The 25807-nt window shown below is 35.7% G+C and overlaps 1 protein-coding gene across 2 annotated transcripts in view; it reads left to right on the top strand.

Annotated features, from left to right (window-relative positions):
* ERLEC1 (endoplasmic reticulum lectin 1) overlaps positions 1-25807 on the top strand; it is a 38596-nt gene that overhangs the window by 4128 nt on the left and 8661 nt on the right. For both annotated transcript variants that reach the window (XM_036872316.1, XM_036872315.1), the window contains exons 2-11: positions 1666-1770; positions 3396-3476; positions 4052-4129; positions 4270-4333; positions 5337-5371; positions 7386-7609; positions 7702-7831; positions 18535-18696; positions 19321-19380; positions 24940-25064. In XM_036872316.1, the coding sequence (XP_036728211.1) occupies positions 1666-1770; positions 3396-3476; positions 4052-4129; positions 4270-4333; positions 5337-5371; positions 7386-7609; positions 7702-7831; positions 18535-18696; positions 19321-19380; positions 24940-25064 (1064 nt within the window). The remainder of the gene's footprint in view (positions 1-1665; positions 1771-3395; positions 3477-4051; positions 4130-4269; positions 4334-5336; positions 5372-7385; positions 7610-7701; positions 7832-18534; positions 18697-19320; positions 19381-24939; positions 25065-25807) is intronic.

The raw sequence follows: 25807 nt of genomic DNA, 5'->3' as shown, positions 1-25807 counted from the left end.
ATTTAAGTCATATACTACTGTCCACCTTCCCTACAGTACAGGAATGATTTGACAAGACTAAAGGCTATCCATTGCTAGCTAAATGAATGTAAGTCGTGCATTGCACAACTCACTATCGTATATTCTGAATATATCCGAAAAACACCGAGAGATATTATAAGTGTTATGTCTTACAGCAGTTTGTTGGCTCAACTGAATAAATGTTTCTAAGGATCCCTTTATCACAAATTTGGCTTTACAACTCTGACTTTCAAAGCTCTTTGATTTCTCTCTTCACTTGTGATGATCTTTTAAATAAGGATCGTTGGCCATAGTCCAGGAGTCTATATAGTAATCTAAGAAAATATTAACAAAAGCTAGTTCAAATTCAAGCATGTTGAAACAGTTAAGAGCACACAGAATATGGAATCAGTCTGCTAGGGTTCATGTCTGGGCTGTGCTACTTACTGGCTGTATTACCTTGGACAAATTATTTAAGCCCTGGGCTCCAGTTTCCTTTTCGGGGAGATGGGTACAATGCTTGCTTCGAGCATCAATGAGACAATAAATGTAAAGAACTTAATTTGGTACTGTCATATAGCTAATACAGCTAGTATTTACTGCTGTGTTTTGTTTTGTTTTATTGTCTTGGGAAAACATCTCCTAATTTGTATTTGTGTTTAAGATAACATCAGTTTCAAGTAGTACTGGTTTTATTATAGTTAGGAATTGTTTTTGTTAAACTGAGAAAAGAGCAGAGGTATGTAATAAAGGTGGTTCTTTCCTTGCCAGGGATAGCCAAATAGTATAGTGGGTTTACAATGCTGTAAGAAGAGAAAAGTTAAGAGACAATTGAATTGTCAGAGAACACCTCTCATAGACTTTGAAAACTTCTGCCTTAGTAGTTAGTGACATATTTGCTATCACAAAGCAGAGATTTCTTTTTAGTTAAAATCAGTTATATTAATTGAAATGTTCATTTGAATTACATTGGTTCATTTTGATTTGTGAATTTGTTTGGTTTTATACTGTAGAACGCTTTAAGGATAGTTTTGTTGATATATACCATGAATCAGCAAACTATACCTTTGGGCTGGCCCACTCCAAACTTTATTTTTGTAAAGCTATTTGTTTGTTTGTTTTCTCAGAATACAACCATGCTTATTCATTTACATATTGCCTATGCACTTACTTCCTACAGTGCAGAGTTGAGTAGTTGCAGTAAAGACCATATGTTATCCAAATATGAAAAATACTACATTATATTATGTTCAGGTGTCCCATCCAACAGAATTGAGAGTATGTTTATAAAGTGCTGTAAATTCTCATATATAGGTGGTAATTGTTAATAGGAGCAATAAGTATTCAGTGATGATGTATCCATGAACATTGACGCCTCTTAATGCTTTTTAATCTGTATTATGACTTCAATCTGTTGCATTACTACTTTTTTCTTTTTACTCCAAACTTTATTTTTGTTCCTTATTTTCTGTTACATTGTAACACCAGGATAAAGTTTGTCATCTTCATTTTGTCATTAAAAAATATGTAGAATCTTTTCCCTGCCTTTGCAAGTATGTTTAAAAATCCTGTTGAAATGATGAATTAGTTTGACCTGGGACTGTAAGTTAGTATAGTTCAGTTTAATCAGCTAAAGTAATGTACATTTTTTTGTTCTATTTCTAGCCTACAACTGGAGTTTTGTATAAAGAAGATAATTATGTCATCATGACAACTACACATAAAGAAAAATATAAATGCATTCTTCCCCTTGTGACAAGTGGGGATGAGGTAAGTTTTTATAAATACATTGATAATCCCTGTCACCAAAGATATTTATTTATTTAAAACATTGCAACTCCATACCTTAAAATAAAATTGAGTGACAGGTTTCTCAATTATCCTGTCTTACTATAAATACAGTAATCACTTTTTTATTGAAGTATAGTGATTTACAATGTTGTTAGTAATCCTTATTATTCCTGAATTCTTTGATTTTTACAGTTCAACTTGGAAAAGCTAGCAACCAATTATTAATGTTTTAGATGAAAATCTAACTCCACACATGCTTTCTTTTATAGAAATGAAGGTTTTGAAACAAGATAAAATTTTAAATGTGTATGTGACATTTTTTATAAAGAATTGCTAATAAGTAAATCTATAGGTACCTTGTGCTTTCTCACTACCTTAGCTCATGCCCGTTTCTTGCTCCTAAAATTCCCTAACTGCCTCTTATCCATCCTTCAAGGCAATGACTTCTTTCAAGATGAAACACGAGAGGCAGCATGGTAAAATGGAAAGGACACCAGCCTAGGAGCCAGGAGGCTGAGGTATAGGCTATAGTTAGCTGTGGAACCTTGAACAAATTTGAAACTCAGTTCCTCCACTCAATTAATTTATTGAGCTAATTACATAATATTTTCACAATCTGTAAAATGGAAGTATTAAACTCAGTGAGTTTAGGTTTCTTAGGTTTTGTTCAGACTTGAAATCTGTGAAAGACAGCTATCTCATTTTGTTTTAAACCTCCTTAAGACACAAATACACACATATGCAATTACACACATATTTATGGCATTCAAGTCTGAAATGTAAAAATATATGGAAAACTGAGAAGTATATTAAAACTTTCTAGTGTATTCTATAAGATTCAACTGTTCTGAGGCTTTCATAGCTAGAATTTGTTTGGATACAAGCATTTAAAAATTCTGAAGTAGGTTTATAAGAATTGTTCAGGAAACTGATACTTAACCTTTTTCTAAGAGAAGAAAGAATGGAAGATTATTCTATGGCTCCATATTTTATACTTCAATTCTTTTTTTTTTTTGGATTATAGTTGATTTACAATGTTGTGTTAGTTTCAGGTGTACAGCAAAGTGAATCAGTTATACATATACATATATCTACTCTTTTTCAGATTCCTTTCCCATATAGGTCATTACAGAGTATTGAGTAGAGTTCCCTATGCTATATAGTAGGTCCTTATTAGTTATCTATTTTATATATAGTAATGTGTATATGTCAATCCCAATCCCCCAATTTATCCCTCACCCCACCCCTTTCCCCCTGGTAGCCATAAATTTATTTTCTACATGTGTGATTATTTTGTTTTGTAAATAAGTTCATGTGTACCTTTTTTTTTTTTAGATTCTGCATATAAGCGATATTATATGATAGTTGTCTTTCTCTGTCTGGCTTACTTCACTCAGTATGAAAATCTCTAGGTCCATCCATGTTGCTGCATATACTTCAATTCTTTTGAAAGAAGTGGCATGCCATAGGATCTTATTAAAGGTTTTGACTTTTTTCCCCCTTTTATTTCCAAGCATTTGTGGTTTGACCAATGAGTTAACACCTAAACAGCAGAGTTGGGTGAAGTTCCAGAATAATTGTATTAAACTCTAATTCTTTCATAGGAAGAAGAAAAGGATTATAAAGGCCCAAATCCAAGAGAGCTATTGGAGCCACTATTTAAACAGAGCAGTTGTTCCTACAGAGTATGTATTTTATGTTCACTTGATAACTAGAAAATAAATTTCCAGCAGCCAATAGGCCCTTGAAAATAATTCTCTGTTTCTTTTTCCTTTATTATGTTGTATCACATTTTAAGTTAGTTGTAAAACTAAACTGTTGCTTAATAGTATTTTGTTCATTTAAATTCCTGTATAGTATATGCAGCAAACACCCAATAATGTCAATTATCAAATAATATCACCAAACTGCTTTGAATGTTTTTCAGATCAAAAGAAAGTTTCCTTATATACAATTTTTAATAAAAAATGCTCATGGTTATTTTTTTAGGCTGTGTAAAAAATGATCCCTTGGCCAGGTGTTTATTATAGACCCCAGGTGTATTTAGACCTATTTCCTTCATAGAATTTTCACATTTATCTAATCAGTGAAAACAATGAATAGGCTTCAGTAATTTCATATTTTCTGAGGCATAATAATAACTTTCATTTAATGAAAGCTTGCTCTAAATCTTCAGAGAAGTCTCAGTTGCTTAAAATATCAAAAAAGAATTCAGTTGAGTTATGTGGCTTTTGTACATAAATACATCCATCTGTCTTAGATTGAGTCTTATTGGACTTACGAAGTATGTCACGGAAAACACATTCGGCAGTACCATGAAGAGAAAGAAAGTGGTCAGGTATTTTTTTCTTCAAAATATGAAATATGGAACATTATAAAATGAAAACTTTAATAATGAGATGGATGGTTTTAAACTGTATTCTTTAAAAATGTATTTGCCAAATACTTACTACATTTTTATTTTATTTTTAAATATAGAAAGTAAATATTCACGAGTACTACCTTGGGAATATGTTGGCTAAGAACCTTCTATCTGAAAAAGGTTTGTTTCTACAGAGTGAGTTAGTAGTAATGCTGGTATTTGGTTTAAAGTATATGTTCAAATTGGTATTTAAAAGATTTTGTTGGAGACTGTATGAATTTTAAAACACTAAAATAAACTTCTGAACAACCCCATAGAAAACTTTTTCAAAGAGATCTTTTCATTATTTTCTGTTTTAGCAAACATTATGCTTTTTTTCTACCTATTAATAAATTTTTTAAATCTGGTGAGACATACATATCAGTGTTATATTTATATAGTGTTAGTCTTTTGCTTGGTTTAAGCAACTTTTTATATATGGAAATAGACATGTAGATGTATCCCTCAAATTATGAAATATTTTTATTCATCTATATTATTCAAATTGGTCAACTCATTTAAGATTAAACCTTTCACTGAGATAAAAACACTTCAGAAGAAAACTGTCACGGCCAGTTCTTATGCCTCAAATAGAGTATTTCCTAGATAAAGATGTAATGATTAAATATGACTGTTCTTTCAAAAGAAACCATTTCAAGGAATCTAGCTAAAAGTATGTGTATGTTTTGGGTCTTATTTTTATTTTTATTTTATTTTATTTATTTATTTATTGGCTGTGTTGGGTCTTTGTTGCTGTGCGCAGGCTTTTCTCTAGTTGCGGTGAGCGGGGGCTACTCTTCATTGCGGGGCACGAGCTTCTCATTGCGGTAGCTTCTCTTGTTGCGGAGCACGGGCTCTAGGCGCGCGGGCTCAGTAGTTTTGGCTCGCGGGCTCTAGAGCACAGGCTCAGTAGTTGTGGCGCACGAGCTTAGTTGCTCCATGGCATGTGGGATCTTCCTGGACCAGGGACCAGATCCATGTCCCCTGAACTGGCAGGTGGATTCTTAACCACTGCACCACCAGGGAAGTCCAGGTCTTCTTTAGAAAGAAGTTTAAGATTACAAAGTTGATGAAAACTTAGTCATTTATATCTTGTATATAAGTCACTGGTCATTATTTAACTTACTTTTGTATTAATCCACAGAACAAGAAGTGGAAGAAAAGGAAAAATCAAAAGAGGCAAGTGATAATTGGTGATTTTCAGTCTTAATATCTACTGTTAGACATGAATTTATACAACTTAATTGACAGAATATAGCCATGTGTTCTTTAACTATCTATCAACTACCTCAAAGGATTTAGTCAAAGAAAATTTGCAATATGTTATATTTTTATGAGAAAAGTTATGCTATAATACTTTTATTTACTTTAAGATCATACAAAAATAAATGAATTTATCAAAGATGTGTCTGGGAAAGTTTCTATAATAGCATTATATCACTTCTGTGCTTCACAGTGGTTCTTTCCCTCTGTTCAACGTTGGAGCTTTTGCATTTTTTCTGTTGTTTGGACCCTATCTCCTATGGGTAAAACAGATAAATCATAAATGTAAATAACAAGCTACCAGACTGCAAGCATCTTAAAAGCAGGGACTGTCTTTTATCTCTTTACCCCACAGTGCAAAGCAGAGTGCCAGACATAATATAGGCCCTTCATGCTTATTGAATGTGAATGCATATTTGATGACTGAAAAATAGGATTGTTTAAAAAGAACGATTCCTTAGGGTGACCAGTTACAGTTTTTAAATGCCCCTGTGGTTCAAGGAATGCTTTATGAATCCTAAGAATTTCCATAAAGTTAAATAACTTATTGGTAGAGGATATTTCTATAAATGGTTTCATACCATAATGATTCTTTTATTAGAAGTAAAGTTAAACGGCAAAAGGCCTTAAAGATTACTTAAAAGGGATGCCCATAACTTAAAAGGGTGGCTTTGGGGGAATTGGTAAGCTATGCATAGACACACACAGCATTGCTATTTTAAAAGGTTTTAATTTTACAGACTACCTTTGAGATAAAATATTTATCTCAAAATATTTTTGGCTCTGGAGGATAGCAAGATGGAATTCAAAGTGTGAAATGATCAAGGAAGAGGAAGAAAAGGGTAAGGGAAGAAAACTAACATTTATTGAGCCCCAATTCATAAGCCAGATGCTGTGCCAGGCATGTAACAAAGGGTAATGCTTAATTCTCCCTACAGCCTTTGAGTATATATTATTATTCTACTTTTATGAATGACAAAAACTGAAATTTGGTCAAAGTCATAAGGCTAGTGAATGCAAAGCTTGGATTTTAACCCAGGATTTTCTAATTCGAGACACTAGCATGAAAATAGCATACAAGAAATCTCAAAATATTTTCCCCTGGAAACATTTATTTATTGCCTGTTTTGGGTACCAAAGTGATACAAGATGAGCTCCCTACCTCCAAAGAGCTTGCTTGGAGATGATATTAACAATATCTTTTAAAGCCCTTCCATTTAATTCTTCTTGTGTTTATGTCGATAAAAGTATGGGAGCTAACTCCTTAATAATCCTTGTCTTCTGGGGTGATCTCCTTTATTCCCCCATTCCGTGAAAATTTCTTCATCTGTCTTTTGCTGGCCATGAATGGATTTATACAGGAGTTTATATGCTGAGAAGTATGTCTGTTAATAACAGGGAAGAAGAGTAAGCAGATCAATGAACCAGCACAGTATTTAGATTCCTGTTTTAGAAGATAGTGTTAACTCTGTAGCCCTACTTTTTGACAAATCAAACTTCAGATCTCTAGAATCTAAATTCTAACATAGGCATTCACTTGAGAGTTTAGTGAAGAAAGCTCTGACCAGCCCAAGTATAGTAAGTTTCTATATTTTATCTTAGTCACTTTATTTGGAACTTTTGAAAATAATTCATATTAATTATGTTATTATAGCCTTTTTTATATAAGTGTACATTTTAATTTTAGCACCAAATAAAAATTTTCTTTTATTCTGTATTAAATTAGCTCTGAAAATATGTATTTGCCCAAATAAGAATATGAATCAAAAGAATAGTAGAGGGAGACCTTATAGAAAGTACAGAAATGTTACCTTTATAAATGTTAGTTTATGAATAAAATGTAGTTTTCTTCCTTTCAGAATAAGTGCTTCTCCATCCTCACCCCACCTCTATTTCTAATGAAAAGTCTGTCTTATACTCTTTTTTTAAGATTCCCACTAAAAATATCGAAGGTCAGATGACACCCTACTATCCAGTGGGAATGGGAAATGGTACACCTTGTAGTTTGAAACAGAACCGGCCCAGATCAAGTACTGTGATGTACATATGTCATCCTGAGTCTAAGCATGAAATTCTTTCAGTAGCTGAAGTTACAACTTGTGAATATGAAGTTGTCATTTTGACACCACTCTTGTGCAGTCATCCTAAATATAGGTAGGATGTGGATTTAATATTTTAAACATGAAATGCACACATGCTTTAAAGTGTCGTTTGCTTAGGTTTAATGCTTTGTTCTCACTGAATAGATTCAGAGCATCTCCTGTGAATGACATATTTTGCCAGTCACTACCAGGATCACCATTTAAACCCCTCACCCTGAGACAGTTGGAACAGCAGGAAGAAATACTGAGGGTGCCTTTTAGGAGAAATAAAGAGGTATGAGAATTATCTAACAGTATTTCTTTCAGTGCTTCCTTTTCCAAATTTCAGAGCATATATCAGTATTTTAATGATTTCTGTAGTATAGTAGTAGTCATTTATTTTCCTGACTCAAAATTGCCAATTCCAATTCTTTTGATTTTAATTCTTTTTCTTATTTTAATACTTCTCAGAAACTATTTTAGCATTCTCTTACACTCATTATTCCATAATTTTCTTTTTTATTAATTTGGCTGCATCGGGTCTTAGTTGCAGCACGCAGTATCTTCATTGCGGCTTGCGGGATCTTTCGTTGCAGAGCATGGGCTTCTCTCTAGTTGTGTGGCACATGGGCTCCAGAGCGCACGGCTCAGTATTTACAGTGCATGGGCTCAGTATTTTGGCATGCAGGCTTTGTTATCCCGTGGGATCTTAGTTCCCCAACCAGGGATTGAACCCATGTCCCCTGCATTGGAAGGCAGATTCTTAACCACTGGACCACCAGGAAAGTCCCCTATAATTCCTTAAGATTTTAAAGTTTGCCATCCTGGTCATTTCAGTTAAGTTTAATTTTTAGCTAGTTAACTGGACTTCGCAGCTAAGCCTCTTGAAAAAATAGACTGCAGCCCATTTCCTAATGCTTTATTTGTTCTTCAGCTCATTGCTATTTATTATCAAACCATATTTCTATCATTCTTCTTAAACTGTTCTTATTAAGGTCAACAGCAATCTTTTGGTTCTGAATTTGCTGAACATATGCATAACTTGAGCTTAGCTGAGAATTGGAAGCTTGAACTTTTTCTCCTTTCTTTACTACAGGTCATTATCTCTGGTTCTCTCTGGTTGTGCTCTCCTGTGTACTAGTACTTTCTCTAATTCCTGCTCCTTAAAATGTTGAAGTTCCCCTGGGTTCTGTCCGTAGCTGCTTTCTCTCCTTATTGTACGTAGTCTCCTTAAGTAAGCTCATCCACGGCCATTCTTTCAACTTCCATTTCTATGCCCATGAGTTATAAATACACATCTGCAACACTGATCTTTCTCCTGAACTCAAATCACAAATAATTAACATGTACTGAGTCTTTACAACTATTATCTAATCCTTACAATAGCATATAAGATTTACTATTATCCACCTTAACAGGTTAGGGAACTGAGGTTCAGAGAGGGGAAGTGACAAGTGATGGGTTAGAGATTAGAATCAAAGTAGTCTGATTCTAGAACCTGTCCTCTTAACCCTCTCTCTGCTGCTTCTCCCTTTTGATATGCTGTCTTCCCTTTTCATCTGCCTATTGGATGTATATACATTTTCAGTAATCTCTAACTTAACCATTTTTTTCTCTTTCACACTGACCCTTTTATTTTCTTCCCCATTGCTTTTAAAGCAGTGTGCTGTACCCAGTTGTCCAAGTCAGAAACCTGAGTCATTTCTCTTATCCATCTCTTAATTCATCTCTAACTCTAATCGTTTACTCAGTGCTATCAGTGTTATCCTCTGACTGCTTTTCAACTCTGTCCTGGCATTAGTTCAGGACCCATCATTTCCTAAGACCAGAAACTAAGGTCCTCATGCATCTTCTTTCTAATTCTTCCAACACAGCTGATAAAATGTTCTTCCTGAAATGAACATTTGATTATTTATTTAATCTTTTGGTAGTCAACATGATCTATACCTCAGGATAAAATCATTGCTCATACAATTATTTTATCAAAGGAAAGTCAAGACCATTTGTGGGGACTTCCCCGGCGGTCCAGTGGTCAAGATTCCACGCTGCCAATGCAAGGGGCACAGGTTCAATCCCTGGTCAGGGAACTAAGGTCTCACATGCCATGCGGCATGGCCAAAAGATTAAAAAAAAAAAAAAAAGACCATTTGTGATTGGCTTCAGCTTCATCTCTCATCACCATTCCCTTGATCCCAGCTATTTTGAACAACTTAAGAGTTTCCAAAAAGTACCACATTCTTTCCAACCTCCTTGCCTTTGAATATACTGTTTTGCCTCTTCCTCTGTTGTCTTCTCCCCTCCCTCCCTACATATGATGAACTAATAGAAGGTCAACACGTGTATGCTTGAAGGTGTGCTTCCAGTGTCACTTCCTTTGCAAATGAGCCATGACTTCTGATTACCCGTGGAAGAGATCAGTGTTTCCTCTTCTGTGGTCTTGAATTTTATTCAGTCCTCCATTATAGCACTTTTATGGCTAAAATTTGTTGTTTTTCCTATGGTTCCTCATTTAAACGGAGGGAAAATAAACTATGCTTTCATTACTTGGGGTTTCCAGCTCCTTGCATGATACCTGGTATGCTGTTAGTACTTTACACTGGGTTAATTAACATTTAACTGCAAGGCCTTTTTCTCCCCTTCCTCTTGGATACTTATTGCGAAAGTATTGCCAGACTCTTTGTGGATGTTGTGAACCCTGCCATTTTGAGAGGAGGAAAAATTTATCTTAAACTTAATCTGCATTTTATTTGAAGTACTGTATTGAAAGATTAGAGATGGAATTCTGTTCTCATCTTCTTCTTGATAGCAGTTTAAGTACTGACAGGTACTTAAAGTCAGCTTGATCAAAATGATTCACAAGTCCAACTTTAACTACTCTTCAAGGAAGAAGTACCAGTTTATTTTTCTTTGATTAATGTGTTTAATCTGCAAGTCGAGAAAAATTATTTTTAAAAAGCTACAGATGCAGTGCTACCCACCACGAGTCCCTCCCATCAGGAAACTTGCACAAGCCTCTTAGATAGCCACATCCAGCAGAGGGCAGACAGCAGAAGCAAGAACTACAATCCTGCAGCCTGTGGAACAAAAACCACATTCACAGAAAGGTAGACAAGATGAAAAGGCAGAGGGCTATGTACCAGATGAAGGAACAAGATAAAACCCCAGAAAAACAACTAAATGAAGTGGAGATAGGCAACCTTCTAGAAAAAGAATTCAGAATAATGATAGTGAAGATGATCCAGGACCTCGGAAAAAGAATGCAGGCAAAGATCGAGAAGATGCAAGAAATGTTTAACAAAGACCTAGAAGAATTAAAGAACAAACAAACAGAGATGAACAATACAATAACTGAAATGAAAACTACACTAGAAGGAATCAATAGCAGAATAACTGAAGCAGAAGAACGGATAAGTGACCTGGAAGACAGAATGGTGGAATTCACTGCTGCAGAACAGACTAAAGAAAAAAGAATGAAAATAAATGAAGACAGCCTAAGACACCTCTGGGACAACATTAAATGAAACAACATTCGCATTATAGGGGTCCCAGAAGGAGAACAGAGAGAGAAAGGACCAGAAAAAATATTTGAAGAGATTATAGTTAAAATCTTCCTTAACATGGGAAAGGAAATAGCCACCCAAGTCCAGGAAGTGCGGAGGGTCCCATACAGGATAAACCCAAGGAGAAATACACTGAGACACATAGTAATCAAATTGGCAAAAATTAAAGACAAAGAAAAATTATTGAAAGCAGCAAGGGAAAAACGACAAATAATATACAAGGGAACTCACATAAGGTTAACAGCTGATTTCTCTGCAGAAACTCTACAAGCCAAAAGGGAGTGGCATGATATACTTAAAGTGATGAAAGGGAAGAACCTACAACCAAGATTACTCTACCCGGCAAGGATCTCATTCAGATTCAATGGAGGAATCAAAAGCTTTACAGATAAGCAAAAGCTAAGAGAATTCAGCACCACCAAACCAGCTCTACAACAAATGCTAAAGGAACTTCTCTAAGTGAGAAACACAAGAGAAGAAAAGGACCTACAAACACAAACCCAAAACAATTGAGAAAATGGTCATAGGAACATACATATCGATAATTACCTTAAACGTGAATGGATTAAATGCTCCAAGCAAAAGACACAGGCTTGCTGAATGGATACAAAAACAGGACCCATATATATGCTGTCTACAAGAGACCCACTTCAGACCTAAGGACACATACAAAGTGAAAGTGAGGGGATGGAAAAAGATATTCCATGCAAATGGAAATCAAAAGAAAACTGGAGTAACAATACTCATATCAGATAAAATAGACTTTAAAATAAAGAATGTTACAAGAGACAAGGAAGGACACTACATAATGATCAAGGGATCAATCCAAGAAGAAGATATAACAATTATATATGCACCCAACATAGGAGCACCTCAATACATAGGGCATCTGCTAACAGCTATAAAAGAGGAAATCGACAGTAACACAATAATAGTGGGGGACTTTAACACCTCGCTTACACCAATGGACAGATCATCCAAAATGAAAATAAATAAGGAAACAGAAGCTTTAAATGACACAATAGACCAGATAGATTTAATTGATATTTATAGGACATTCCATCCAAAAACAGCAGATTACACTTTCTTCTCAAGTGCGCATGGAACATTCTCCAGGATAGATCACATCTTGGGTCACAAATCAAGCCTCAGTAAATTTAAGAAAATTGAAATCATATCAAGCATCTTTTCTGACCACAATGCTATGAGATTAGAAATGAATTACAGGGGGAAAAAACGTAAAAAACAGAAACACATGGAGGCTAAGCAATACGTTACTAAATAACCAAGAGATCACTGAAGAAATCAAAGAGGAAATCAAAAAATACCTAGGGAAAAATGACAATGAAAACATGACAATCCAAAACCTATGGGATGCAGCAAAAGCAGTTCTAAGAGGGAAGTTTACAGCTATACAAGCCTACCGCAAGAAACAAGAAAAATCTCAAACAATCTAAGGTTACACCTAAAGGAACTACAGAAAGAAGAACAAACAAAACCCAAAGTAAGCAGAAGGAAAGAAATCATAAAGATGAGAGCAAAATAAATGAAATAGAAACAAAGAAAACAATAGCAAAGATCAATAAAACTAAAAGCTGGTTCTTTGAGAAGATAAACAAAATTGATAAACCATTAGCCAGACTCATCAAGAAAAAGAGGAGGAGGACTCAAATCAATAAAATTAGAAATGAAAAAGAAGTTACAACAGACACCGCAGAAATACGAAGCATCCTAAGAGACTACTACAAGCAACTCTATGCCAATAAAATGGACAACCTGGAAGAAATGGACAAATTCTTAGAAAGGTATAACCTTCCAAGACGGAACCAGGAAGAAACAGAAAATATGAACACACCAATCACAAGTAATGAAATTGAAACTGATTAAAAATCTTCCAACAAACAAAAGTCCAGGATCAGATGCCTTCACAGGTGAATTCTATCAAACATTTAGAGAAGAGCTAACACCCATCCTTCTCAAACTCTTCCAAAAAATTGAGGAGGAAGGAACACTCCAAAACTCATTCTATGAGGCCACCATCATCCTGATACCAAAACCAGACAAAGATACTACAAAAAAAGAAAATTAGAAACCAATATCACTGATGAATATAGATGCAAATATCCTCAACAAAATACTAGCAAACAGAATCCAACAACACATTAAAAGGATCATACACCATGATCAAGTGGGATTTATCACAGGGATGCAAGGATTCTTCAATATACGCAAATCAATCAATGTGATACACCATATTAACAAATTGAAGAAGAAAAACCATATGATCATCTCAATAGATGCAGAAAAAGCTTTTGACAAAATTCAACACCCCTTTATGATAAAAACTCTCCAGCAAGTGGGCATAGAGGGAACCTACTCAACATAATAAAGGCCATATACGACAAACCCACAGCAAACATCATTCTCAATGGTGAAAAACTGAAAGCATTTCCTCTAAGATCAGGAACAAGACAAGGATGTCCACTCTCAGGACTGTTATTCAACATAGTTTTGGAAGTCCTAGCCACAGCAATCAGAGAAGCAAAAGAAATAAAAGGAATACAAATTGGAAAAGAAGAAGTAAAACTGTCACTGTTTGCAGATGACATGATACTATACATAGAGAATCCTAAAGATGCTACCAGAAAACTACTAGAGCTAATCAGTGAATTTGGTAAAGTTGCAGGTTACAAAATTAATGCACAGAAATTTATTGCATTCCTATACCCTAATGATGAAAAATCTGAAAGAGAAATTATGGAAACACTCCCATTTACCATTGCAACAAAAAGAGTAAAATTCCTAGGAATAAACTTACCTAGGGAGACAAAAGACCTGTATGCAGAAAACTATAAGACACTGATGAAAGATATTAAAGATGATACCAACAGATGGAGAGATATACCATGTTCTTAGATTGGAAGAATCAGTATTGTGAAAATGACTATACTACCCAAAGCAATCTACAGATTCAATGCAATCCCCATCAAAATACCAATGGCATTTCTCACAGAACTAGAACAAAAAATCTTCAGATTTGTATGGAGACACAAAAGACCCCGATAGCCAAAGCAGTCTTGAGGGAAAAAAACGGAGCTGGAGGAATCAGGCTCCCTGACTTCAGACTATACTACAAAGCTACAGTAATCAAGACAATATGGTACTGGCACAAAAACAGAAACAAAGATCAATGGAACAGGATAGAAAGCCCAGGGATAAACCCACGCACCTATAGTCAACTAATCTGTGACTATGACAAAGGAGGCAAAGATATACAGTGGAGAAAAGACAGTCTCTTCAATAAGTGGTGCTGGGAAAACTGGACAGCTACATGTAAAAGAATGAAATTAGAACACTTCCTAACACCATACACAAAAATAAACTCAAAATGGATTCGAGACCTAAATGTAAGACCAGACACTATAAAACTCTTAGAGGAAAACATAGGCAGAACACTCTTTGACATAAATCACAGCAAGATCTTTTTTGATCCACCTCCTAGAGTAATGGAAATAAAAATAAAAATAAACAGATGGGACCTAATGAAACTTCAAAGCTTTTGCTCAGCAAAGGAAACCATAAACAAGACGAAAAGACAACCCTCAGAATGGGAGAAAATATTTGCAAACGAATCAATGGACAAAGGATTAATCTCCAAAATATATAAACAGCTCCTGTAGCTCGATACTAAAAAAACAAACAACGCAATCCAAAAATGGGCAGAAGACCTAAATAGACATTTCTCCAAAGAAGACATACAGATGGCCAAGAAGCACATGAAAAGCTGCTCGACATCACTAATTATTAGAGAAATGCAAATCAAAACTACAATGAGGTATCACCTCATACCAGTTAGAATGGGCATTGTCAGAAAATCTACAAGCAACAAATGCTGGAGAGGGTGTGGAGAAAAGGGAACCCTCTTGCACTGTTGGTGGGAATGTAAATTGATACAGCCACTATGGAGAACAGTATGGAAGTTCCTTAAAAAACTAAAAATAAAATTACCATATGATCCAGCAATCCCACTACTGGGCATATACCCAGAGAAAGCTATAATTCAAAAAGACACATGCACCCCAATGTTCATTGCAGTACTATTTTCAATAGCCAGGTCATTGAAGCGACCTAAATGCCCATCGACAGACGAATGGATAAAGAAGATGTGGTACATATATACAATGGAATATTACTCAGCCATAAAAAGGAACGAAATTGGATCATTTGTTGAGACGTGGATGGATCTAGAGACTGTCATACAGAGTGAAGTAAGTAAGAAAGAGAAAAATAAATATCGTATATTAATGCATATATGTGGAACCTAGAAAAATGGTGCAGATGAACTGGTTTGCAGGGCAGAAATAGAGACACAGATGTAGAGAACAAACATATGGACACCAAGGGGGGAAAGCGGCGGGGGGGTTTGGGGGTGGTGGTGTGATGAATTGGGCAATTGGTATTGACATGTATACACTGATGTGTATAAAATTGATGACTAATAACAACCTGCTGTATTAAAAAAAAAAATTTTTAAAAAAAGAAAAAACAGAAAGAGCTACAGATGATGGGATTCCCTGGTGGTGCAGTGGTTAAGATCCGTCTGCCAATGTGGGGGACATGGGTTTGAGCCCTGGTCCTGGAAGATCCCACATGACACAGAGCAACTAAGCCCTTGTGCCACAACTACTGAGCCCTCGTGCCACAACTACTGAAGCTTGCACACCTAGAGCCCATGCTCCACAACAAGAGAAGCCACCGCAATGAGAAGCCCACACACCGCAATGAATAGTAGCCCCCATTCAACACAACTAGAGAAAGCCCATGCGCAGCAACGAAGACCCAATGCAGCCAAATAAATAAGTAAATAAATTTATTAAAAAAAAGCTACCAATGATAATGCTTTCTAAACACTTAGCATCTTTACAGTACATGAAAATCTTAGCTAATACTGTAGGATGAGTAATTACTTAAAGCTGATCATCTTTACTTCAGAATAATTTTTTTAGAAACTTAGTTTGTTACACATAACTTTTCTTTAAAAATATAGATATCTGGCATGTGGGTTGCCTTTTAAGTGTGAATCAAGCTTTACCATAAAGAATTTTTTTCTTTTTTAAACAAAATACATATCTGGCTATCAGAATTTGGTTTGATGTTCTGCCTGTGTTATTATGTTAAATTAATTTGGAAATTACTGGATTTATTAAGAATCTATCTTATGAATTTCCAAACCCTGCTACAAAAACTACTATCATCTTGCTTTTATTGGAGTAGTTTTCCTTAAAAATGAAAGTAGATGTTCTGTCCACAAGAAGGAATAATAATTTGTCATGCTTCTTTTCTTCCTACCTCTTCCCCTTTTCTCAGCTGCAGGTTTCACTATGCATTATTATTCTTTTGTTCACTAACCTTACTATAGGTCTCATGTATTCTAAGTAATTACTTTAGTCTATTAAACCTTAGCTCCTTATGAATAGTAACTATGTCTGCTGCTTTTTTTTTTTTTTCGCTTTAGATGATCACTTTTATGGGTATCAGTGTCCCAGTGTGTTACATGGTCAAGTACTGCATTACAAAGTACGTCTTCCACTAGAAAATTTATAGCTGATTCACAAAGTTATTTAAAATTGATCTCAGGACTGTTGCTGTTGTAATTGTTGAAGACCCCATAAATTTGATGTAAGATTCTTGGGTAGAGCAAAAGAAAAAAGAAAAAAACAGAGACAGAAGAATAGGGTCGGTGCTTCATTTTTAATACTCCATACTTATAATACTGCCAGAAGCATAGTAGTAGTCTCTGAATGTAGAAAGAGTTATATGTACAATTCAAGGTTCTTTCAGAAAACAAGAAGCCATCTTGGCAATCTTTGTTCTTAATATTGGAGGAGAGAGAGGATAAGGTCATTGGTTTCCAGAGTAACCATCCAGTGAATCCTACAAGCTGAAAAAGAAGAAAAGAACCACAGTTTGTCAATGGCAACTACAGCGGGTGAAAAAGGAGTCTATACATTTTACTATTTAATTTTTTTTAATTATTTTATTCAGTTAGTTGGTACACTCACTTCTTCAATTCTGGTCTGGATTCATTTCTTCTCTGCTTACTGTGAGTACCCAGTTAACTACCAGATTCTAACTCATTAACCTCTTTCATAACTGTCCTCTTCTCTCCACCCGACTTGTCACTCCCTTATGTTAGATTCACTTCGTCTGTGGCCTGGGTTATTGCAGCTCCTAACTTGACTCTCCACCTCCAGATTTGTTCTTACCATTCCTTCTTCCCTGCCTATGCTAAAGTAATTACTTAAAAATCTGATCATACCATATCTTTGCCTAAAACCTAAAAGATAATGTCCAAACTTCTTAGCATTACATAGTTTTCTATCTATAGTGCCTGCTTCTCTCTGGTTTTAAATATCATACCATACCACACATCTTTGCTCTTACCTCTTCAGGTTCACATGCATATGCACACACACAAAACACATACACAGGCATTCACGTAAGTCACAAATTATTAATGTTTCATGAATTAATCGAGGGTTTTCTCTTTGTGAAGTCTTCGTGTTTCAGTTATTTGTCAAAGTCTATTTGAATCACCCCTACCTCTGTGAATCTGCTATTCCCTGTACCCTTCCTTTATTAAACTGCAGTTTCCTCCAGGGCAACAACGAGGTCCTGCTACATTTGAATAATTATAACTAATATTCATATTTGTCCCACTCAGCTCTTCATTAGCCTGCTTGTTATCCTTTCTTTACCCATAGTAATCACATTTCCAAAACTAAATGTGGAAACACAAAATCTAACATGTAGCAAAGTATTTAATAAGAATAATGAGACAAAATATGTGAAATGGAAATTATCCCTCTATGTTAAGAAAGGTCACCATGCCCCTAACTGGTAGAGGGAACTAACATTTGCCTAGAGCTTTCTCTATGCTATTAAGTGTTGCAAAATTCATTTTCTTAAAACACATTAAAAATGAGTGGACAGTGTGTGAATAAAAAAAAAAAAAAAAAAAAAAATGAGTGGACAGGGACTTCCCTGGTGGTGCAGTGGTTAAGAATCCGCCTGCCAATGCAGGAGACACGGGTTCGAGCCCTGGTCCGGGAAGATCCCACATGCTGTGGAGCAACTAAGCCCACGTGCCACAACTTAAGGCCGCACGCCTAGAGCCCGTGCTCCACAACAAGAGAAGCCACCATAGTGAGAAGCCTGCACGCTGCAACGAAGAGTAGCCCCCGCTCGCCACAGCTAGCGAAAGCCCGCATGCAGCAACGAAGACCTGATGCAGCCAAAAATAAATTAATTAATTAAAAAAAAAAATGAGTGGACTTTTTTTTCCAAATTTTCTGAACTTTAAAAATAATAATTTAAGTCATACTGAAAAACTTTGTGTGGCAAAGAAGCCCTTAAACATATGTTTATTTAATTTTAGGAAGATATGCAATCAACTAAGGAAGAGAGATTTCCAGCAATCCACAAACCCATTGCTGTTGGTTCTCAGCCAATGCTCACAGTTGGAACAACCCACATATCCAAATTGACAGATGACCAACTCATAAAAGAATTCCTTAGTGGTTCCTACTGCTTTCACGGGGTGAGAAGTGAACCATCAGTTTAAATATTTATCTTACAGCTTTCACTTGTGTGTTATTTATCAAGGGGCATTAGTAGCACTGAAAAAGATTTTTTGTCTATAGAGAAATGGCAGGATTCTGGAAGCTCCCCAATGGACACTTTCTCTCCACATCTCATTATAATCCAGTGCATAGCCATTATATTCTCTTTACTCACAGGCTAAAACTTGACGTTTACTTGACAAAAATATATATATTTAAGTACTTCATATGTGATTCTGGCTAATTGCTGGAATGGGCATCAATGATTGTGTAGCCTACATCTTGGTTATGTAGCAATCACATTTAAAACTTGAGCTAATATCTACAAAGGTAAAATTTTGCCCCTAAGAACTCCAGTGGGAAATACACTTATAAGTGGAATTTTCATTTTACTTTATTTTACCAGGGCAGTACAGCAATTATTCTCTAATAATGTCTATTTTTTAAAGTTTATCAGTAATTTTTAATTTTGATTTTCAACCATATGATTGCTAGTACAGTTTTTTTAAATTATATATATGTCCATCACTATCATGCGGCAATATTGAGACCCCAATATGCCTTTCTATGTATTGTAACTTGATCTGTTTCCTTTCCTGTAGGGTGTTGGTTGGTGGAAATATGAATTCTGCTATGGCAAACATGTACATCAATACCATGAGGTATAGAACAGCGTTTATATCACTCTACCACTAGGTGGATTAAAGTTTCAAAAATCTTTTGTGGAAAAAAAAGGGGTGGGGGATGGTGTTACTTTTAATTATAAGATGATTTTAATATGGAAATATTCATCAAAGTGTCTCTAAATTCTGGAAAATGGAAAACTTGGTGTCAGTTAAGAGTAAGTCAATCATCTTAAAGTAACGTTATGTATTAACTACTCAGATTCTTTTATTACTGTGAGCCTGGAGGAATAATAAGCTACAGTGACTAACCTCTTTAGCTTTGACCAAGGAATTAGTCATTGTTATAACTCATCGTTAAATTAAGTGAATGGTAACATAGTATATCACTAGAGTTAGTAAAATAGGATAAATACAGCAGGTTTCTCAACTAAAAGAAGGTACCATATCATCTAAGCTTAAAATAAGTTTTAAGATTAAATGCACTGGCTCTTTATTCTTCCTTTTATTTATAATTTCATAAATCAGTATTCTCCCACACTTGAGCCAAAGCTGCTTAAATTCTGAAATTCAAGCCCCAGTAGTTTTATTTGTCATTGTTGTAGTTTGTTTAGTAAGGTAAACTACTAGACATAGAAAACAAACATTAATAAATACTGATCTGTTTTAAAAGGCTTTTTATTCCCCCAAATAAATAACAACTGGTAATTAGAAAATACTGTATTTGCCCTCTTGAGATGTTTTGAGCTGATCTTAAATTTCAAGATGGATCATAATGGGAAAGATCAACTCACTTTCCACATTTAAATCACTCCAAATTTATGAGGTGTCTGTAAACTAGAACATTTTATTCTTCACTTAAGCCTGAGATGTTCCATTTCACTATGCTTTCCATTTATTCATGCTGCTTTAATGTTTTACTTAATTTTTTTATTAATACAAAAAAAGATAAAGTGTCATCTAAGTACAGCCCAGATAATACCCAGTGGCTTTTTTTTTTTTAATTAAAGGAATATATGCCAGAAATATAGAATGAAAATAAAATTTTCCTCCACTGTTGCCCCATTTTTCAAAAGTAACAGCTGGGGCTTCCCTGGTGGCGCAGTGGTTAATAATCTGCCTGCCAGTGCAGGGGACTCTGGTTCGAGCCCTGGTCCGGGAAGATCCTACATGCCGCAGAGCAACTAAGCCTGTGCACCACAACTAATGAGCCTGAGCTCTAGAGCCTATGAGCCACAACTACTGAGCTGGCATGCCACAACTACTGAAGCCCACGTGCCTAGAGCCTGTGCTCCACAACAAGAGAAGCCACCACAGTGAGAAGCCCGGGCACCACAACAAAGAGTAGCCACCACTAGCCACAACTAAAGAAACCCCGTGTGCAGCAACAAAGACACAACAGAGCCAAAAATAAAAATAAACTGAAGGAGAAAAACCATATGATCATCTCAATAGATGCAGAAAAAGCTTATGACAAAATTCAACACCCATTTATGATAAAAACCCTTCAGAAAGTAGGCACAGAGGGAACCTACCTGAACATAATAAAGGCCATATATGACAAACCCACAGCCAACATCGTTCTCAATGGTAAAAAATTGAAACCATTTCCACTAAGATCAGGAACAGGACAAGGTTGCCCACTCTCACCACTATTATTCAACATAGTTTTGGAAGTCTTAGCCACAGCAGTCAAAGATGAAAACGAAATAAAAGGAATCCAATTTGGAAAAGAAGAAGTAAAACTGTCACTGTTTGCAGATGACATGATACAATACATAGAGAGTCCTGAAGATGCTACCAGAAAACTACTAGAGCTCATCAATGAATTTGGTAAAGTAGCAGGATACAAAGTTAATGTACAGAAATCTCTTGCATTCCTATACACTAATGATGAAAAATCTGAAAGAGAAATTAAGGAAACACTCCCATTTACCATTGCAACAAAAAGTAAAATACCTAGGGATAAATCTACCTAAGGAGACAAAAGACCTGTATGCAGAAAACTGTAAGACACTGATGAAAGAAATTAAAGATGATACAAACAGATGGAGAGATATACCATGTTCTTGGATTGGAAGATCAACATTGTGGAAATGACTATACTACCAAAAGCAATCTACAGATTCAATGCAATCCCTATCAAATTACCAATGGCATTTTTCACAGAACTAGAACAAAAAATTTCACAATTTGTATGGAAACACAAAAGACCCCGAATAGACAAAGCAGTCTTGAGAAAGAAAAACAGAGCTGGAGGAATCAGGCTCCCTGACTTCAGACTATACTACAAAGCTACAGTAATCAAGACAATATGGTACTGGCACAAAAACAGAAATATATCAGTGGAACAGGATAGAAAGCCCAGAGGTAAACCCACACACCTGTGGTCAACTAATCTATGACAAAGGAGGCACGGATATACAATGCAGAAAAGACAGTTTCTTCAATAAGTGGTGCTGGGAAAACTGGACAGCTACATGTAAAAGAATGAAATTAGAACACTCCCTAACACCATACACAAAAATAAACTCAAAATGCATTCGAGACCTAAATGTAAGACCAGACACTATAAAACTCTTAGAGGAAAACATAGGCAGAACACTCTTTGACATAAATCACAGCAAGATCTTTTTTTGATCCACCTCCTAGAGTAATGGAAATAAAAACAAAAATAAACAGATGGGACCTAATGAAACTTCAAAGCTTTTGCACAGCAAAGGAAACCATAAACAAGACGAAAAGACAACCCTCAGAATGGGAGAAAATATTTGCAAATGAATCAACAGACAAAGGATTAATCTCCAAAATATATAAACAGCTCCTGCAGCTCAATATTAAAAAAAAAAACAACCCAACCTAAAAATGCACAGAAGACCTAAATAGACATTTCTCCAAAGAAGACATACAGATGGCCAAGAAGCACATGAAAAGCTGGTCAACATCACTAATTATTAGAGAAATGCAAATCAAAACTACAATGAGGTATCACCTCACACCAGTTAGAATGGACACCATCAGAAAATCTACAAACAATAAATGCTGGAGAGGGTGTGGAGAAAAGGGAACCCTCTTGCACTGTTGGTGGGAATGTTAATTGATACAGCCACTATGGAGAACAGTATAGAGGTTCCTTAAAAAACTAAGGATTACCATATGATCCAGCAATCCCCCTACTGGGCATATGCCCAGAGAAAACCATAATTCAAAAAGACACATGCACCCCAGTGTTCATTGCAGCACTATGTACAATAACCAGGTCATGGAAGCAACCTAAGTGCCCATCAACAGACGAATGGATAAAGAAGGAGTGGTACATATATACAATGGAATATTGCTCAGCCATAAAAGGAACGAAATTGGGTCATTTGTAGAGACATGGATGGATCTAGAGACTGTCTACAGAGTGAAGTAAGTCAGAAAGAGAAAAACAAATATCGTATATTAACGCATATATGTGGGACCTAGAAAAATGGTACAGATGAACCGGTTTGCAGGGCAGAAGTTGAGACACAGATGTATAGAACAAACATACGGACACCAGGGGGGTAAAGCGGTGGGATGGTGGGGGTGGTGGTGTGATGAATTGGGCAATTGGGATTGACATGTATACAGTGATGTGTATAAAATTGATGACTAATAAGGACCTGCTGTATAAAAAAATAAAATAGAAAAATTCAAGAAAAAAAAGCAGCTGATTTGGGGGCTCTGGCTCACTCAGGCTGGGGGGAGGGAGGGAGGGGTATGGAAAATAAATAAATTAAATAAATAAATAAATAAATTTTAAAAAATAAATAAATAAATTTTTTTAAAAAGTAACAGCTGTTAACATTTTCTTAACTAACCCACCACAAGGGAAAAAAATGCCTATATGTAAATGTTGATACAACCTTTTTATTTATACAGAAGGAATATACTAAATGCACTGCTCAGCACTTGTTCTTTTCACCTAGTATCTTGGAGATCTTTCCATGCCAGCAACAGCTGATCTTATTTTTTTCAGCAGGTTCAGAGGATTATGTCTATACCCACAGTATATTTAGCCAGACGTCTATTGATGAGCCTTTGAGTTGTTTCCAGTTTTTGCTGTGACAGCATCTTAGTGAGCATTTTTAAATAGTTGTGTTTGTGAACTTTTGCAAGTATATTCATAGGGCACGTTTCTAGAAATGTACTTGCTAGGTCAAAATATATGCATACTGAACAATTGCCTTCCAAAGGGTTGGACCAGTTTACATTTCCATTAACAGTGGCTGTTTTCGTATACACTTGCCAACACTAGCCAAGGTCATGTAACCTAGAACTTCTTTTTTTCCTTTTTTTTTTTTCTTTTTGTTTAAATTTATTTGGTTGCGCCAGGTTTTAATTGCTGCTTGTAGGATCTTTAGTTGCAGCATGCGGGCTCTTAGTTGTAGCATGTGGGATCTAGTTCCCTGACCAGGGATCGAACAGGGGCCCCCTGCATTGGGAGCACAGAGTCTTAACCACTGGACCACCAGGGAAGTCCCTAGAACTTCTTGAAGAACTCTGGTAGGAACTTTGGGAGACAGAAAAATAATAGTAGCTAACAAATATAGTGTTCACTGTATACCAGGCATTGTTCTAAGTACTTTACACATATCAACTCATTTAATGCTCATAACAGTCCTAAGAGATGAGTATTCTTACTCCAAGATGAGGAAACTGAAGCAAAGATTTAGTAACTTGCCTAAAATCACATAGGTAGTAAATGGTGAAACTAAAATTCAAACCCAGGCACTCTTGTTCCATATCCAACCTCTTAAACAATTCACTGTGCAGCTCTAATCCCTGTCTCTCTAGGAATTTACAGTGTAGTTGCTAAAAGAATGTTTAATGGCTCTCTCTTCCACTAGGCAATAAGCTCCACTGTAGCAGTGGCTGTGGCTGTTTCCTTTGCTTCTGTAAGGGTTTTTAGTTCTACTAATCAGATGTATATTAGTTCCCAGCGTGGTCCCTGGCATAAAATATAAAGAAGAAAAGGAAGGAAAAGGAACGGAAGGAAAATGAGAGAGAAGGAAGTCCACATATAGGACAATATATAGTGCATCGTGTCAAATGAGTAGTGTGAAAATTAGTATAACTTGAAGGTTTGCATTTTAAAGAGTAGTATGAAGATAGGCTCAGTGTGGCTGCAGGGTAAGAGATAAAGGCCAAATATTTAAGGAAGAATCACAGTAGTATGTGGTTGTATTATCTAGGTATGAGAGGTTAAACTCTTAGTTGGGGGTGAGATGTTGGCAATGGACATGTAGAGAAAGAGTGAAGCCAAGAACATTTCCAGGAAAATAATTGACAGGACTGAAAAATGTAGGAGAGAAAGGAAATAGAAGAGTCAAAAATAACTACATCGGGACCTAACCTGACTAGAAAGTACTAGTTTCATAATTCAGAGAAACAAGGAGTAAAGAATAATGAGCTCAAATTTCTACTCATTGAGAAGTTTGACTAACATTATCACGTCTAAACATAGATATCCAGTGTGCAGATGAAGATAAGATCTATAGCTTGTAGGCCATCAGCATAAATGTCACCTTGATGTCAAGCATGCATTGTCACAAATATTTTTTTATATATTAGGACAAGGATAGTGGGAAAACCTCTGTGGTTGTGGGGACATGGAACCAAGAAGAACATATTGAATGGGCTAAGAAGAATACTGCTAGAGCCTATCACCTTCAAGACGATGGTACCCAGACAGTCAGGTAAATATTAACTTTATTTGCCTTTAGATCTTAGAATATTTAAAACTCAGAATATTGAAAAACATAAATTTAAAGTAAAATATCTGGTCAGCTTTTCTCAGGGACATTTTTTAGGTTAGTTTTCTTTTCGAGAGGGAACAACATAGTGTAATAGTTAAGAGTACAGTTTCTGAAGTCAGATACCCTGTATTCAAATACTGGCGATTCACTTACTACCTTGGGCAAATTACATAATCTTCGTAAGCCTCACTTTTCTTGTCTAGTAGTATTTGCCTCAGAGAATTGTTACGACATTTAAATGAGGTAATTCATGTAAAGTGTAGTGCCTGGCAATTGCATGCAATAAACTTTGGCTGCTGCCTTTGACAGTGGTGGTGTATGGTAATGAGAGTGGTGGTGGCGTTAGTAACACTGGTACAATTCCAGGTATTAGGTCTAAGGCTGTTATAAACATTTTCCCCCTTCATGTGTAATCGCTACCACTTTAAGTTACTTAACTCTATTTAAATGTACTCCAGCATTTCCCTTTGTTACTTAACGTGGGGTAATGGTTGAAAATTGTTAAACAATGGTTTTTTGAAAAACTACCTCACATATCTTTTGGGCTATTAGGTTTATCTTGTTATAGCAGAAGTAAATTAATCTCTTCTTTCCCAAGAATAACTAAACTTTAGCTTTTCTTATAGTCCATTACTCAGTGAATTTTAAATTATTCATTCTTTTTCCTTCTCAGATGTTAACTT

This window comes from Balaenoptera musculus, chromosome 13, assembly GCF_009873245.2.
Source record: "Balaenoptera musculus isolate JJ_BM4_2016_0621 chromosome 13, mBalMus1.pri.v3, whole genome shotgun sequence".
Taxonomy (NCBI): domain Eukaryota; kingdom Metazoa; phylum Chordata; class Mammalia; order Artiodactyla; family Balaenopteridae; genus Balaenoptera; species Balaenoptera musculus.
The sequence above is the reverse complement of the archived record's forward strand: the minus strand, read 5'-3'. Positions and strand labels throughout refer to the sequence as shown.